The following is a 17,155-nucleotide window of genomic DNA, read 5'->3' on the forward strand; positions in this document are numbered from 1 at the left end:
GATCTCATAACTGCTTAAAGAAAAAATAAGCTTGTTATAGTCACATATTAAAGCATGTCCTTATTTCAAGAATGCAGCATATAGGTGTATAAAAATATATATCATGCACTCTCACACACCAATAACATTAGAAAAGAACCTAAAAATAAGATTAATGTCCTTTTAAAACAGCAATAAACAATGTAGGTGGAATTGTTTGCTGTTTAAGAGGTTTGAGTAAAATGTGCTTGCCTTAACCATCTTAATCCACGATTTTGACCTTGGGGACTGCAGCAGATCCTGTCCTGTATGATCCTATCATCACCGAATGCAGTACATTCATTTCTAAACTCCCAATGGAATGAAATTCGTCACCATGACATTAGACAACATCTCTTCACCATGGTGTCATTTATTGCTCCCAAGGGGTAAATTGCTCAAGCCTGAAAACATCTTTTACAGCATCCACTAAGCATTCAAGCATGTGTTTCGATGGTTATTTGGCTTTACATGGGCTGAAAGGCACCTTTAGCCAGGCTTTATTTTTGCTGGGTGAAAGACGAATACACTATTGCTATACAACATATTGCTGCCCGGCAATTAAACATGCATTATTAAGTTGTTAAATGTAACCGACCCCATTATCTTGCACTGTTTAGAATTGGCTACTAAGTGAGAAAAGTTTTGCGATTGTTTATTTATTTTAACTAAAGACTAATTTAGAGCTCCCTTGCACACGCACACACACACACACCATTTTCGAAAAATAAGCTTTGAAAAGGGTCATTCACAAATCATCATGGTTATGAGGTCAGAACCATGTGGAAATGAACATGACCACCTAGTTGTTTACAACCTATTCTGTATTCAGCAATCATAACATAATTTAACTATAGAAATCTTACAGGTGAAGTAGCAAAAACAGTATGTTTGATTCTAAAGGTCAGAGATTTTGGTACATAACATTGATTATCAGGGTAAGTGGACGTTGGGGGGGCTCTTGCAAAAAAGTGAGATGTTTATCATTGTAAAACAAGAGCAATGCTGAAAATAGCATTTGGCCTTTTAAGTAGGTTTTATTTATTTTTTTTAGAGAAGCCCATTTCAGCCACTAAATGAAGATAAATTACTGAAAAATCTCAGAATTCTGACTTTTTTTAAAATTAATTTATTAATTAATTTAATTTAATTATTAATTATGAAGGTAGAATTGTAAGATATAACTTTTAATTCTTTTTTTCCCATGCAGAATTGTGAGTTTATATCGGGCAATTCTGAAGGAAAAAACGACAACCTGCAATTCTGAGAAAAAAGTCAGAATTATATGATGTAAAAATTATGAGTAAAACAGTCACAACTACCTTTTTTATTTTTTATTCAGTGGCGGAAACGGGCTTCAATAAAAATATTTAAAAACAAACATAACTTAAACGTTTAAAAAAAAAAAACTTGCATGTAAAAAAACTGCTAAGGATATATAAATACCAGACATGAAAATGTAACTGATATTTACTAAATGAAAAAAAGTGCAAATAAAGTATCTTTTACTGTGACATCAGAATCTGTTTAGCCATTAAAACATCACACTGCACTTAAATGAACAAAAAAACACAAGAAATACATATACTGCAAATATACATGACAAACGTCTCCTGCTGCATCAGATCCAGTCAGCATCTAGATCTTCATCGTCTATGACAGACGAGCCGAACAGTGAAAAACCTTTGAGGAGTCCTACGGGGCCTCCGGAGCCCAACTCAAAGCATCGCCTCTTCTTTGTAGCGTTCTCTCCGGCTTCTTCCTGTCTGTCGGAGGGCTCTGTCCTCATGTTGCCCGTCTGCACAGTGGTGGCCTTTGCATCTGTAGTTTTATTTTTCCTGGTCAGTGTGCTTGTGTTCTCCTGGTCTTCAGAAAGCGGGTTTGCTGGCTCTTTTTTTGTACTGCTGTTTGTAGCTGGGACTGTTTTATCACCAGGCTTTTCCTCAGATGAGCCCGTAAAAGAGAATCTAGAAAGTTTGGCCAGAGTTGAACTGGCCACCTTCACCTTTGGGTGGTCTGTCTTTGGTGGGGATTGTGGGTGTTTATAAGGGTTGCCATTCTCCTCACCTGGAGAGAGGCTGTTGAGTCTGGACAGCAGCTGTCGTTGATGATTAGTGTCCTCAGACGTCCCTTTCTGAGCTGTGCTCACATCATTTAAGACCAGAGAGGAAACATCTTCTGTTTTATTGTTGGTTCCTAGCCGGGGTTTCTCATAAGCTCTGCTCCCCTCTGCTGGACGACATGAGCTTGACCGATTCTCACTTTGGGCCTGTGTTTCTGGCATCTGAGGTGCAGCAGGTTTCGCTCCCTCATGCACCGCCACTTTGCCACTTGTTTTCGCAAACGACTGACCGGCATGAGTCAATCTCTCTCTGGGCTTGAATGTGAAGGTTGTGAGTTTGCTGTGTAAATCCTCTCCGCTATCGGCTCTGATGTCAGGAGGACTGATGGTTGTGTTTTTTCTTTTTGAGGGTTTCTTCCTCGTTTTGGGTGTGCTGTGGGAGAAAATATCCTCTAAATCGTCACCTGTCTCTCCTAAAACTCGTTCCTCGCTCAGCAGGAGGGATGCTTTCATGTCTTTCAACCGTTTGGCTCTGAGCTTTTTGAAGCCCTTTTCCACAACAGCCTCAACCAGGGATGGATCGTCATCCTTCTCCCACACAGAACCCTTGCAGCGCATGGAACGGTTGTTGCTAGGCAACACCGTCGTGCCACCCAGTGTAGTGGTGGCATTCTGTGTGGAGGTAATGATGGAGGAGGTGTGAACGATGGAGCCGGTTCCAGTCGCGCTGGATAAAGAGTGGAACCAGTCCAGGCTGGGGTCTGGATCAGTAGTCACCTCACCATTACTGTGATTCTGACCAGTTGGAGGCTGACTGGTGTGGTCACTACAGGATTCGGTCTCTTTAGGGGAGTATGGTCTTCTGCTATCTAGCCTAAAGAGGAGCACAAAAGAGGTTCTTAGAAGGAATCTCAGATCTTTAAGGGGCTCAGATTAATTTTAGGCATGTTTTCTATGTGCAATAAAATATGGAAGTCCATTTCTGCCACTGATTAAAAAAAAAGAAAAAAAAAAGAAAAGAAAAGGTAATTGCTTTTTATCTCATAATTCTGACTTATTTCTTACAACTGCATGATACAAACTCACAATTGACTTTTTTCACAAAGCTATGAGATATAAACTTGAAATGGCAAGTTATAAAGTCTGAATTTCGAGATATAAATGTGCAATTCTGAGGAAAAAAGTCAGAATTGTGATTTGATATCTTATAATTCTGATGTAATATCTCGTAATTGCAAGTTTATATCATGGAGTTCTGAGAGAAAAAAAAAGTCTGAATTGTGAGACGTAAACTAGGGGTGGGAGAAAAAAAAAATCGATTCTCTTCAACATTCTGGATCGACTTAATCTAAGTAAGTACCTTTACTACATATGAACCTAAATAATAAGTACAATTTATATTGTATTAAATACTATTTTGTATTTAAACATACATATTTTATCAAGAATAATACATATTAATACAATTCTCTTTTGTATTTGATAATACTTTCTATTTATAGTACAAATTAAATTTTAAATGTATAATTTTTACCTTGAAAGTCTTTTCAGTTCTTTCTGCAGGATATCAGTCAATCCCAGCCTCTCAAGCACAATCTCACACTGTGTTTTATACTGTTCACAGGGGTCATCAGGAAAAGAGGTGTGTAGAGCGCTCACATTTCCAAGAAGAGCGCCTCCCTGAGGCAAACAAAAATATGTTTCATAACAATTTAATATAGCTTCCGGATGATGAAGTAGTAATAAACAAACCTGCATGGAGCACTCCATAACAGACACCACAACAACCGCATCCTCTACGGTCACTGTCTCTCTGAACATCAGCCTGGCATGAGCTGAAACACACAGAGAGATGAGCATCAACTCTTATGAGATAAGCATCAGATATCATGCTGCATGTGAGCATCTGACCCTCAGCGAGACGGCTGAGACTCTCCAGCATGCGGATGGTCGTCCGGGCGGCGTTCCGGCTGTCGCTCTGTCTCTGCAGCTGATAGTAGCGGCTCAGGATGGTGTTTGCTTCCTGTGTCATACAAGGCTTAAGCGTCTTGATCAGACAGAAATAGGCCCTCATCTTCTCCATACTCCATAAACATGAAGACGCACTCGGCGCTCCTGTGGGAAAAACACGAGGGGAGAGAGTTGAGAGATGTTTAGATAAATATTTTATAAATATTCAACAAATGTCAAGTCTGCTGCTTCACCATTAACTTCTAGTCGGTATCAAAGAGTTTCTCAGCCAAATGAGGGGTGAACCAGCCCTCGAGGGGACAGGTTTTCCTATCAAAGTGGCATCTCTTGGGAAAATAACCAAGTCTGAAGTAGCAACAAATCCCATGAGGTAAGCAGGATCAGCAGTCAGGCTGGATGGGAGGGGTTCGGATCCAATAATACATCAGATGAAACCTCACAAACTACATTTTTTGTATGTCATGTACAACAAAAAAATGCACTATGAGCTAGGCATCGAGTTAAAAATGTGAAAAAAAATATTGAAGGAACCTGGACATGATTCAAAGGAAGGGGAAAAGAAGGAAATTTTGTAGGGATCATGGCCTAGAAATGCAAAGGCAGGTATAATCTACAAAGAATATTATTTAAAATAGTTAATAAATATTATATATATATATATATATATTATATTATATATAATACTTTTAATAAATACAATTATAAAATATTTCTTTTAATTACATAAATAAGTATATAAAATGCTATGTAAATCGAAATATATGATTATAAGCCTAAAAATTTAAAATGTGCATCCAAATATATAGTTAGAACTATATATTTGGAATGGAATAATTTTTAATGTTTAGAATAATTATACCTTTATATTTAGGATTTTCAAATATATATTCAAATTTCATAATATAATATAATATAATATAAACCTACTTTGAAAACCCCTGAGATGACCAAAAAAAGACAAACCTATATATAAATGTACAAATATATGTATACAAGTAGTCACCCTTGAAGTGGATCAAAACTTTTCATTTTTTCAAGTTGTCCTAAAACCATGCAAAAATGCATTCTTGTCTTAGGACAACTTCAATTTTTTTTTGAGCCACTTCAAATGTTGACTAATGTGTGTATGTGTGTGTGTGCATATATCTATATCTATATCTATTTTCCCCTCATTTGTAAGTCGCTTTGGATATAAGTGTCTGCTAAATTACTAAATGTAAATGTATTCAGATTTTACATCAAATGCACCTACTTTGAAAACCCCTGATATTACAAAACAAAAGGATTTTTCTCTGGGACAAACCTTTGTTCTGCAGGATAAATGAGGAGATTATTTTGTCCCATTCTGGGTTTTTAGTATCCAGCAGAACCAGTACGAGGTCAAAGCGGCTCAGGAGGGGGCTGGCGAGGGCCACGTTCACAGAAACGGACACATTAGGGTCATACTGCCCCTTTGGGTTTGTAGCTGCCAGGATGGTGGTCCTTGTGTCCAGTTTGCACACCATTCTACAAAAGAAGAACATGGGATATTTCATGTGATGCTCATACACTTTTAGTTAATAAAAAAACAAAATGCAAGATGACATTATTTCCCCCAGCACTCACCCGGCTTTTGCCACGCTGATGGTTTGTTGCTCCATGGCCTCGTGGATGCTGGTGCGGTCATGTTCTTTGATGCTGTTGAATTCATCGATGCAGCACAGACCTCCATCAGAGAGAACAAGGGCTCCTGCCTCCAGATGCCACTCTCCAGAGTCCTTAACAGCCGCCACTGTCAGACCTGACCAGCATTTCACAATGATGCAACAACAACAATGCTCTTTGGACAGTAGAAGTGAATAGTGCTTAGTATGTGCCAAAAATAAAGTGTATGCAGCAATCTGAAGTGTACAACAATTTTAACTCCTCTCTTAACTCATGTGGACCCATCAAAATTACCCATCAGACACTGCACACCACATGAGTACTACACAAAGTTTGGTTCTGGCTCTATTTAGCTTTTATTTCTTCACAAATTTTAGGGGTTTTGAGTAGGAAGAATTTTACTATTAATTTTAATTTAAATAAATACTCTACCACTAGGTTTTGAGTAGGTATAATTTTTTTTATATTTTAAAAAGAAATGTGTTATGCCCACCAAGGCAGCTTTTATTTGATCAAAATACACAAAATTTATGAAATATAATTGCAATTGAAAACAGCTATAGTTACTTGAATATCATTTAAAATGCAATTTATTCCTGTGTTGCAAAGCTGAATTTTCAGCAGCTCCAGTCTTCAGTGATTGTCTCCAGTCTTCACATGATTCTTCAGAAATCATTCTAATATGCTGATTTGGTGTTCAACAAAAATTTAATTGTACTTTTTTTTTTCTTTTTACATATGTTTTTGTGAAAACCATGTTAATTTTTTCATAAGTCTTTGATGAACAGAAAGCTTCCGTAATATTATAAATGTATTTACTATCACATTTGTTTGATTTAATTTAATAATTTAAACTTATTTATAAACGTATATTAGCTCTGGTTGTATACTGCACATCTTAAATGTGCATACAGAAATTCTGCGTACTGTTGTTCACAGTATAAATACCACAGATGAAAGATGAAAATTCTGTCATCATTTACTCACCCTCATGATGATTCAAACCCATATGAGTTTCTGTCTTATAATGAACATTAAACTTGTTTTGAGGAATGTTGGTAGCCATTGACTTCCATAATAGTGAAAAAACAACAGAAGAAAAACAAAACAAGTTTGGAACACCATGAGTAAATTTTTTGTGACCTATCCCTTTAAGCAAAGTACCATATTTTTCGGACTATAAGTCGCATCAGTCCAAAAATACGTCATGATGAGGAAAAAAACATATATAAGCACTGGACTATAAGTCACATTTATTTAGAACCAAGAACCAAGAGAAAACATTACCGTCTCCAGCCGCGAGAGGGCACTAAATGCTGCTCAGTGTAGACTACGGGAGCACTGAGCAGCATAGAGCGCCCTCTCACGGCTGGAGACGGTAATGTTGTCTCTTGGTTCATTTATCTCGATTCATGTCAAATTAATTTTGATAAATAAGTCGCACCTGACTATAAGTCGCAGGACCAGCCAAACTATGAAAAAAACTAACATTCCTCTAGAGCGCTGATTGTGAACGTTAATGAGAAGGTGATCTGAGGTTCAGAAGAGCGTGTGGAACCTGCATTAGTAGATCCGATTCCTGCAGTGAGCACAGAGCGTGGTGTAATCTTAGCTGCATACTTCAGAAACTGTGACTTCCCAGTGCCTGGATCCCCCACGAGCAACAGATGAGACTCTCCTAAACAGAGCGCAGACACTTTTCAAGCACACCTCTGAACTCTGTTTCACGTTAAGTCTAAATGTCAGACTGCCATGATGTGCAATGTGAACCCATACCTCTCACCTTGGTTCCAGATGCATCTATTCTCTGTACCCCACCTGCCAAAACCATAGCAACAGCCAGCTTGACGACGTACATGCCGAACACCTGAGGGCAGAGACTCATCAAGATCTCATTCCTGCCTTCAGAATGTCAAGAGAAAGAGAGACAGAAAGAATGAATAAGAAAGACATATTTTATGATTCATAAACCCACTACTAGGCCATTGCTTCTCTATTTTTTCCACCACTTTTTCTAACATCAATGAGAAAATCATGCATTTGACTGTTTAGAAAACACTTTTGCTCAAAAAGCCACATGATTGAGGTCAGGGGCGGATCTAGAAAAATATTGATGGGGTGGCGAGAAGGGGGCAGGAATTTTTGAGGGGTGGCAACATATGGCAGACGTATATGTACTGAATTTAGTCACAGTTATCACAGATTGATGATAAATATATGTGCACACTACAAAAGGACACAGGCTATAATTTACAAACTTAATCTCATGCAATAAATGTCTTGCATTTGAAACAGTTATAACAAACATTACAACATATAAGGAATAAGTGACCATACCCCATAAGCACCATATTAATTTATTTTATAGTCTCAAGGATTCAGAAATCATGCAAAAGGAAATTAAGCAGTTTTACTATGATAAAACCATGGTTTATTTTTTTAAGGATTGTGATATGCACGTTTTTTGTTGAAGAAATTATAAAGCCTGTGTCATCTATAGCAAAAAGGTGGCCAAAAATGAAAGATTAAGTGAATATTTGAATGAAATGTTTGGTCAGAAGCCTAAACAAGGATTTGATTGTCCTGTAAGTGTAACAGCAGCAATCACATGGCATTTGTAATAACATGTATAAATAGTTTATTTTGTATTTGCCTACATTATGTAGATCTTGTTTTGTATTATGCCTACATTTCAGTCCGTTCGGGAGTTCAAAGCGGATTCGCGAATCATTTGTGTCAGTTATGAGGATCGCGAATCATTTGAGTCAGTTTGGGAGTTCGGAGCGGGATCGCGAATCATTTGAGTCAGTTCGAGAGTTCGGAGCGGGATCGCGAATCATTTGAGTCAGTTTGGAAGTTCAAAATGGGTTCGCGAATCATTTGAGTCAGTTTTGGGATCGCAAACCATTTGAATCAGTTCGGGAGTTCGGAGCGGGTTCGCGAATCATTTGAGTCAGTTCGTGAGTTCAAAGCGGGTTCGCGAATCATTTGAGTCAGTTTGGGGATCGCGAATCATTTGAATCAGTTTGGGAGTTCGGAGCGGGATCGCGAATCATTTAAGTCAGTTCGAGAGTTCGGAGCGGCTTCGCGGATCATTTGAATCAATTCGAGAGTTCGGAGCGGGTTCGCGAATCATTTGAGTCAGTTTGGGGATCGCAAATCATTTGAATCAGTTCGGGAGTTCGTAGCGGGTTCGCGAATCATTTGAGTCAGTTCGGGAGTTCAAAGTGGGTTCGCGAATCATTTGAGTCAGTTTGGGAATCGCAAATCATTTGAATCAGTTCGGGAGTTCGGAGCGGGATCACGAATCACGAAAGATTCGCGCTCATAAATTTTCAAATTGGCCATAACCTTTAATTCTTTGTTGCCAACTGGGGTAGCAGCAGGGCTTTGCCACCCTATGCCACCCCGGTAGATCCGCCCCTGATTGAGGTATTGTTCATGGTTGCAGGACAAACGATACATGATGAGTTACATGACAAAGTTTAGTAATTGCAGTTAGAAATTCGTTCAAAGCCCTAACTCAATAGCCCTATGAGCAATAGTAGCCTAACACTGATAGAGTGGTCTCAGGAAAACCACACTGGCAACAGATTACAGCACTGTTTCATGACCTAATCAACTGAACTTCCTCTACAGGGATTATAATTGAGTTTATATAGCAATAAGAAAGAGAAAAAATCTTTTAAATGCTGAGAGGACGTGGTATTAAAAATGCCATATCGTTTATTTGTACTACTAGACTGGTTTTCCAGATTCAATATATTAAAAAAGACACCAACCAGCAATGGGGTCATGTTTGTGACTGTCCCAGAAATCTTCAAACTCCTTCTGGATGTCTTCCAGCACTAGTGCAGTGCTAGACTGCTCATTGTTGACCTCGATATAGTTTGCTTTCAGCACAATCTCCACATCACAGCGGCAATCCAGAAACATCGGCTTCCAGCGCTGACAGACAACGCCATACACTGTGATGTCATCGCCTGCCAGAAACATAAGTGGAAAAAAAAAAAAAAAGAGACATGATTTTGCCCTGAAGAATGTTATTATTATTGTACAAGTAACACATCATATGATGCAAAACTTGTTTATATAATATAAATATATATATCGTTTTTATTTTATAAATCAAAATAAATTGAACATATGTAAAACAAAAATTCTACAACAAATTGGATTATTTACAATGTTATTGTTATTGCACTGAAGACAATGACTGAATAAAAATAAAAATAAAAAAACAGGAAATTTATGTCGGAATTCATTCATGAGAAAATCGTAATAAAGCCAGTCTTGTACAACACAGTATTAAAGTCCCCATGGAATCAAAATGGACTTTATTTACTTTATTAGTGCACATTGCTAGTCTTGATGTTTACATTTAATCCATGCAAGTTAATCCGCTGAAAAAATATTTTTGTCTTGGTAATCTTTAATCAACATCTGAACATTTCCTTCCGCTCTGGAATGGCATTCTTTCTCTGATGACATCAGTTTAGGTTGCTATAAGTGAGAGACGGGGATGAGGAGCACAAAAATAAAACCACTATTCCTCTAAAACCTCCATTCAATATTCAATATAAACTGAAAATACGTCACTACACTGAAATAAAGTCAGCAACAACTTCCGGTTCACACAGACTTGAACTGTGAACAGGACTGGACAGAGTAATTGAGTGATACAGATATCAGTCCTGCACTGTCAAATTATTTAAGCCAGTAAATATATGTATAAAATACAGACTGGACAGCATTTACCTGATTTACAGCTGTCCACAAGATCGTCCTCCAGGACGATGAGCATAGATCGAGGGATACTGCCCACTGACAGTTTCTGTACCTGTTGGTGAAGGTGCACTGGTCAAGAAGATTATACACTTCCAGATACAGAAATAAACACTCTTTTTTCCTAATTGTTTTGTAGATACTTTATATATTACATTTACCTATCATTTTACATAAAATGAGTCTAGTTTTATTTTAATTACATTTCATAAGATATAATTAAATTATATTATTATATTACTTATAATTATAATAATATTTTATTTTAAAGGGGTCATCGGATGCCCATTTTCCACAAGTTGATATGATGCTTTAGGGTCTTAATGAAATGTCTATAACATATTTTGGTTACATTTTTCAATGGTAGTGTAAAAAACACCCTTTTTACCCTGTCAAAATCAGATCTGTTTACAGCTATTGAGTAGAGATGCACCGATCCATATTTTAATCAGCCATTTTTTCTCACGATCGGCCCGGATCAGTGTCTGGATGATCAGTCTCACTTTTATCGAGCCGATCCGATGATCCCTTTAAATAATTTTAGTTTATGTACTTATTTTATTTAATATCATTTTCATTATTATGTTCTTTTTGGAAACCCATGGCATAAAGTCTCAGCCATGGAGATCAAACCTACAGACCGATGATTGAATGTCTGGTGCACAAAACACACAAAAACACTATGGAAGTTTCAAAGTCATCACCTGCCGAACCCCATCTTGGAAGAAGAAAGCCGAATTGAACAATTTCTTTAGCACCAGGTTGCTCCAGGGTGACTGTACATGAATAAACAACATCTCACCTGCTCTTGGATTTTGATCTCCTGGTAGTCCTTGCAGGCGGCTGGAGGGGCGTCACTTCCTGACAGGCAGGTGAATTTGAAAGAATTACATCCTTCCTCATTGGGGCAACTGGTGGGTGGAGTGAAGGTGTAAAACTGCTCAAAAGAGGCCTGCATGGAGAACACGTGCCTGCATTTATTGCACATGTAGTCTCTCTCATACTCCAGCACTTTAGTCACACTGGTGCGGATGACCGTGCCCGTGACGGAGAGGAAGTGGCCCACGTCTCTAGCTTTAGGAATGTGATCTCTGGTCAGCTCGGGACACATAGGTAAACCTAAAAACATGTAGTAATGAAAGAAAGCCATATATTGAATTGGAACAGCATGAGTGAGCAAATGTTGACGACTTTTGTTGTTGTTGATTATTTCAAATTAACCAGCAGGTGTCAGTGTTATTCCACCACAGCCTTCTAGGGCTCATTTCTGAGAAATTCGGTCTCCTTCTGCTAGATGGCGCTACATGTTCATGCAATAAAAGTTCAAAAGCAGAGTTACAGTCTCTTGCATAATGAATCAACTCTATGTGCATTCAGTATTTGAATATGACCTGGCCCGGCATGGTTGCATCATAGAAAAACATAAAAGAAAGAAAGAATCAAAAACGTCAAAGTTACTTAGCCAATAAAACTGCATTCATTTCTTCTTTCCCCTCTAACTACAGACACAGACTGCAGTGGCTACGGAGAAAATGGGTTTCAGTAAAGCGTGTTTATTCGGATGAGTCACGTCTGCAGGGCTACAGATGAAGAGCGTGTAATTACAGGTGACGGCAATCATCTCCTGCAGGACGTGAGAGAAAAGCACTTGGCTTCGACACAATGCAATACGATCCATCCCACAGACCTCAGGGATCAAACACAAGCCTAAACGTCACCTAAAACAATCTTCACACTCTTGCTGTCTATGTCAGTCTGCTATTTCTAGATAAGCAGATTAGGGCTGGGCGAAACACTGAATATTCATGAGATACTCATGATCAGGATTTTGATTAAAAGTGACCATCGTGTTTCCCAAATATATTGCCTCATTACAAGAACACAGTTTTTTAAAAGCACAAAACAAAATTCCTGAGAGAACTATTTCCATAGCTAGAGTCAGCTAGGCCTATTTATTATTTTTTTTAATTGAACAGCAGCTATGATTTAAATTTCTGCAACACAAACAGTATTCAAAAGTTTGTACTTCTATAATCACTGAAAATGAAAAATGTACACAGAAATGTACATTTTTTATGCATTTCAGATTTTCTCTCTCTCTGTGTGTGTATATTATATATATATATATATATATATATATATATATATATATATATATATATATATATATAAAATTTGGAAATACTTAATGAAAGATTCAAGCTTTATTTTGCAAGATTAGCAAGTTTAGAAATTAATAACCAGGGAAAAAATATTAACAAATTCTAAATAACAGAAGTTTTACAAATACATTTAATAATTAAACAAATTCTATACTCCATAATAATTATATAATAATATTTATCAATTACTGCATTTATACACATTTCATATAAAGCTATAATTATATATAAATGTAATAATTACGTTTTCAGTAATTTCATGTTTTACTTAAAGAAAGATATTCAACAAGATTAGTTGAGATTAGACACGACTATTTACTTATAATATTTAAATATTTTTTAATAGCATTTATTTAAATTTTTTCATATTTTCGGTTTTATTTGTTGTTTAATTTTTGTAAATTTTAAGTGCTGCTATTTTTTATTATTGCTGTTATTTTATTTATTAGTTTCAAATTAATTTTATTTTAGCTTTAGTTTTTATGTCTATTTTAGTACTTTTGGTGTTTAGTAATGTTAAAAAGTTGTAATCGGATGATAATTACTAATAATAGGATCATTAATAATATTTATGAATAGTTATAATTATTACTTACTAATCGTTATTATTACTACTAATAATATTAGGATTACTAATAATACTTACTAATAGTGCTTACTTATATTACTATTATTTTAAAATAGCATTTATTTTTATATTTTGTTTTCATTAGAATTTTCGTTAAATCTTTTGTTATGTGCTATTGTCATTTTTATCATTACTGTCATTATTTTTTATATCTTAGTATTTAATTTTATGTTTTGTTTTAGTTCAGTTTTTATTTATTTCCATTTATTTAATTTTCATGTAACTTATTTCAGTTGGCTGCCAAGGCCACATCTGATTTCCTATTTTATATTTTATTTCAGCTTTATATCAAATGTACAAAAAAAGGTGTTTTATTTTTTAGTTTAAGATAATAACCCTGTCACCAAGCACAAATCTGACTGTAAATTATTAGTTGACCACTTTGAAATGTTTCCTCAACAAGTCATTCATTCACACCACATAGTTCTGCATATTTTTTTTCTTCAAAAATTCCCCTTTTACCTTCCATAGAAAATATACCCATTAGTTTGTCAATACTCTATATAATCCTGTTTGTGACGAATGAAAATCTCGAATCTTGAATATAACTGCATATGGTTCAGAGCGTCATGAGTAACTGCTGAAAGAGTTTTCATGAAATATTCCTTTAAAGCATTACTCAGCTGTTCTTTCCTCTGACAGCCAATGTGTCTGTCTGACCTCTCACATGAGACGTTCTCTCTCTCTCCTCAGAACCCGATCGATACCCTTCCTGCAGAGCCCTTGCTCCTCTTGTTGTTATATCATGCAGTGTTTGCACTCACACCTGACCAGCTACTCAAAGCTCCATCTGATCACCCTCCAGCGAGCCAACATCCCGACGCATAACAAGACTGTTGTTACAGAGAAAACACATCAGCATATCCTGCAGGTTATACGACACTAGATCAGAGGAAGCGACCATGATAACAGATAACGGTTCGCGGCAGGACAAACGAGCTGTCTGCCACGGTGTGCTGGGGTCTAATTGCCTGTAGAAGGAAACAGCCTCTGTGTTGCATTGACAAACTAATAGGGTGCGAGACTTCAAGAGTAAATGAAACAGGCAGTCGGAGGCACAGCACAGATCTACCAGTGACACAAAGAGAACAGTCAGCCATACACAAGCCACTTGTGATCACGCGGAGCTACAAGTCATATCGGAAAAAGAGGAATAGTTTAATGTTGTGCACAAATAGGCCTAATAGTTTCATTTGCTAGATCTGCAATATTTATAGCAAATACTTTAGTCTAGACATCTTGGAGTATAGATACAGCATTACTTTCAGTACCTGGACAGACAGTCGGTAACACTTTATCCTCTTAACTGTCGAACCCACTTTTTGATCATACATTTCCAACTTAAATTGAAGAACATTTTGAATACTTTGGAGCATAGACTTAAGGTTAATCTCATTTTAAAGAAGACAATTGGCAGATTATTGTAGAAGTGAAAACAGTTCTAAAAATTACATGACAAAAAAGTTTAACCTTATTAAATATAAAATGTTAAATTATTTTCACTAATAGGTTGTTTATATATATATATATATATATATATATATATATATATATATATATATATATATATATATATATATATATATATATACATTTTTTTTTAAATGCTTAACTGATCTGAATGATCTGTTATTGAGAATTAAGTAAAAAATATGTATATACTTGTATATGGACTATAATGATATTTTACAAGGAAATAATCCTGTAATTATGTTTTGATACTTTAAAATGAAAGATTTGATTCAAACTTTATTGTACAAATGAGATTAGTTTAGATTAGAAAATAGTTTCGAATGAGTAAAAATTATAAACGTATACTTTAAATAAAAGGTTTTCTAAAAGTTGTATTAAATATTATACAATCATTATATACATTTAATATTGATAGCTATAGCTATATATATATATATATATATATATATATATATATATATATATATACACACACACACACATCCACACACACAATGATTAATAAGCATTTTATAAGGCAGCAATTTTATAAAAATTAAAAAAGATTTAACTATTTAATGAAAAACATAATTCAACAAGATTAGCTGACAGTAGAAATTACTTTATTTACAATTAAAACAAATATAGTACATTTGCAAAACTGAATAATAAAATGGTTATTATAGTCATTGTAAAGTGTTACTGATTAATCTTACTATTATTGTTCTACCCTATTTTTTCAATTTTTTAATGTTGATTTGGAATATGTAGCACTTTTTCCCTTTTATTTTTCCCAAAATAATTTAATGATTAAGTTTGTAATTCAATACCACTAGCTAACAGAAACAAATATTTCCCAAACAGGTTTTAAAAGTTTATGTTATTGGTCTGGAAGTTGCACAAAAACTTTAAGAAACCTTGTTAAATCTTTGTTGTTGTTGAGTCCTGAAACAGGTGTTGGTGTAAAAGAGTGGACGCCCTTATTCATGCTTACCTGATATACGAACATGCAGATTGTGTTTGAGTTTGAAACTCTCCTGCGTTGAGGAAGAAGACTGAGATATGGTCTGGGCTACTCTCTGCAGGGCATTGTCAAATATAGGCAGCACCTGGCTGGGGAACGCATTGAAACACTCTCCAACCTCCATATTGTCCTCAAATAAGGTCATGGCATTCACTACAACGGGATAGTGAGCATCTTCACTGGCCTCCTGAAAGATCTGTAGGATGTCATTCTTGTGGTGCTCCATCACATAAGTCTCAAACGCCAGTCCTATGAAGGACACCTGATCCGGATTGAGCATCACGTTCATCTGAAGACTGAACCTGACCACTCAGACATGAAGTATTCTGCAAGAAAGCAGTGGATGATGGTCTGTAACGTTACATAAATTGCAGTTCATCTTTTCAAACCCTTGTTTAATCATAAGCCCCTTTCACACTGCGATTCACTTGTATCATAGTAAATGGAGGTTTCCGCACCTTTTAACAAATGTATGACATTTTAAGTCATTTGCGATAACTAGACAAGCCGGTTTTGTAAAAGTAGTTGAATGAATTACTAGAAATTAACTGGAAAGATGTATTGACTATAAAACTGCCTCACACAATTTATCCCAAATATCTCAAGGTTTTTCATAAAGATGAATAATTTTATAATGCTAAACTGATCTTTAGTTCATGTTCATTTAAAAGTATAAATTAAAAGTTAACGTTACATGCTTTCTATCTTAATTTCTATTACATTTACTCTTTACATTTTAACGTTTTGAAAAAACTTAAAAGACACCATTCAAACATTATGCAAGTACAGCGAGACTAGCTTAGAATAAATTACTTCACTTATAATTAAAACAAGTAAATATAATAATAAATCATAGCGATAATGATAACCCTTACACTATTTATACGCCTTTTTAAAAACCTTTTTTTTGCACTTGACAAAGTATTTTATGAAACCACAAATGTTTCATGCATTTTTTAAATTAACTTGAGTTCATAAAATTGCATGAATAATGATTATACAAGATCTACAGCTGTTTAACAGCTCACGTGGTCTTTATATAACACGCATTCCGCAAGCGTTCAAAACAAAACATTTCTCTTGCGCTCATTACTCTCTTGAGCAAAATTTTGCAAACAATAACAATAACGTACAACAAAAATATTTTCTTCCCTACAATTCTGTATTTGACATACCTGGATGGGTGAACAGTAATCTTCCTGTCCGTGTTTTCAGATTTGGCGCTTTATTCCGTAGCTTTCTGCACTGTAGGGGAGGACGTGTAAACAAACTTTGAATTCTAGTTAAATATAACTCATTCTAAGCCATACATAATACTATAAAAGCAGTTTCACTGCATTATACTTTGTTTAATTTTTGATTTTTGTGTATTTTTTTAGTGCTGATAGATTGTAGGGTATGTGATCAAT

At 35.7% G+C, this 17,155-nt stretch overlaps 1 protein-coding gene across 1 annotated transcript; it reads right to left on the reverse strand.

Moving 5' to 3' along the window:
* Positions 1-373: 373 nt before the first annotated feature.
* On the reverse strand, positions 374-17,136 carry mcm9 (minichromosome maintenance 9 homologous recombination repair factor). Its single transcript, XM_052585673.1, has 13 exons — positions 16,922-17,136; positions 15,717-16,072; positions 11,283-11,599; positions 10,454-10,535; positions 9,478-9,678; positions 7,472-7,597; positions 7,254-7,373; positions 5,657-5,831; positions 5,355-5,557; positions 3,992-4,195; positions 3,833-3,915; positions 3,615-3,760; positions 374-2,954 (listed from the first exon to the last, which is right to left on the reverse strand). Exons 2-13 carry the CDS (start codon positions 16,033-16,035, stop codon positions 1,640-1,642), a joined length of 3,291 nt encoding a protein of 1,096 aa, XP_052441633.1. The 5' UTR covers positions 16,036-16,072; positions 16,922-17,136; the 3' UTR covers positions 374-1,639.
* Between the last annotated feature and the right edge of the window lie 19 nt (positions 17,137-17,155).

The sequence above is a fragment of the Carassius gibelio genome, chromosome B20 (genome assembly GCF_023724105.1).
Source record: "Carassius gibelio isolate Cgi1373 ecotype wild population from Czech Republic chromosome B20, carGib1.2-hapl.c, whole genome shotgun sequence".
In the NCBI taxonomy this organism is placed as follows: domain Eukaryota; kingdom Metazoa; phylum Chordata; class Actinopteri; order Cypriniformes; family Cyprinidae; genus Carassius; species Carassius gibelio.

Excerpts from the sequence above, each read along its gene's own strand:
- mcm9 (XM_052585673.1), bottom strand. The coding sequence starts at position 16,035 with ATGAACGTGATGCTCAATCCGGATCAGGTGTCCTTCATAGGACTGGCG. Across the intron at positions 10,536-11,282 it reads AGATCAAAATCCAAGAGCAG|GTACAGAAACTGTCAGTGGG; the intron begins GTGAGATGTTGT and ends CTTCACCAACAG. Across the intron at positions 9,679-10,453 it reads TGTGGACAGCTGTAAATCAG|GCGATGACATCACAGTGTAT; the intron begins GTAAATGCTGTC and ends TGTTTCTGGCAG.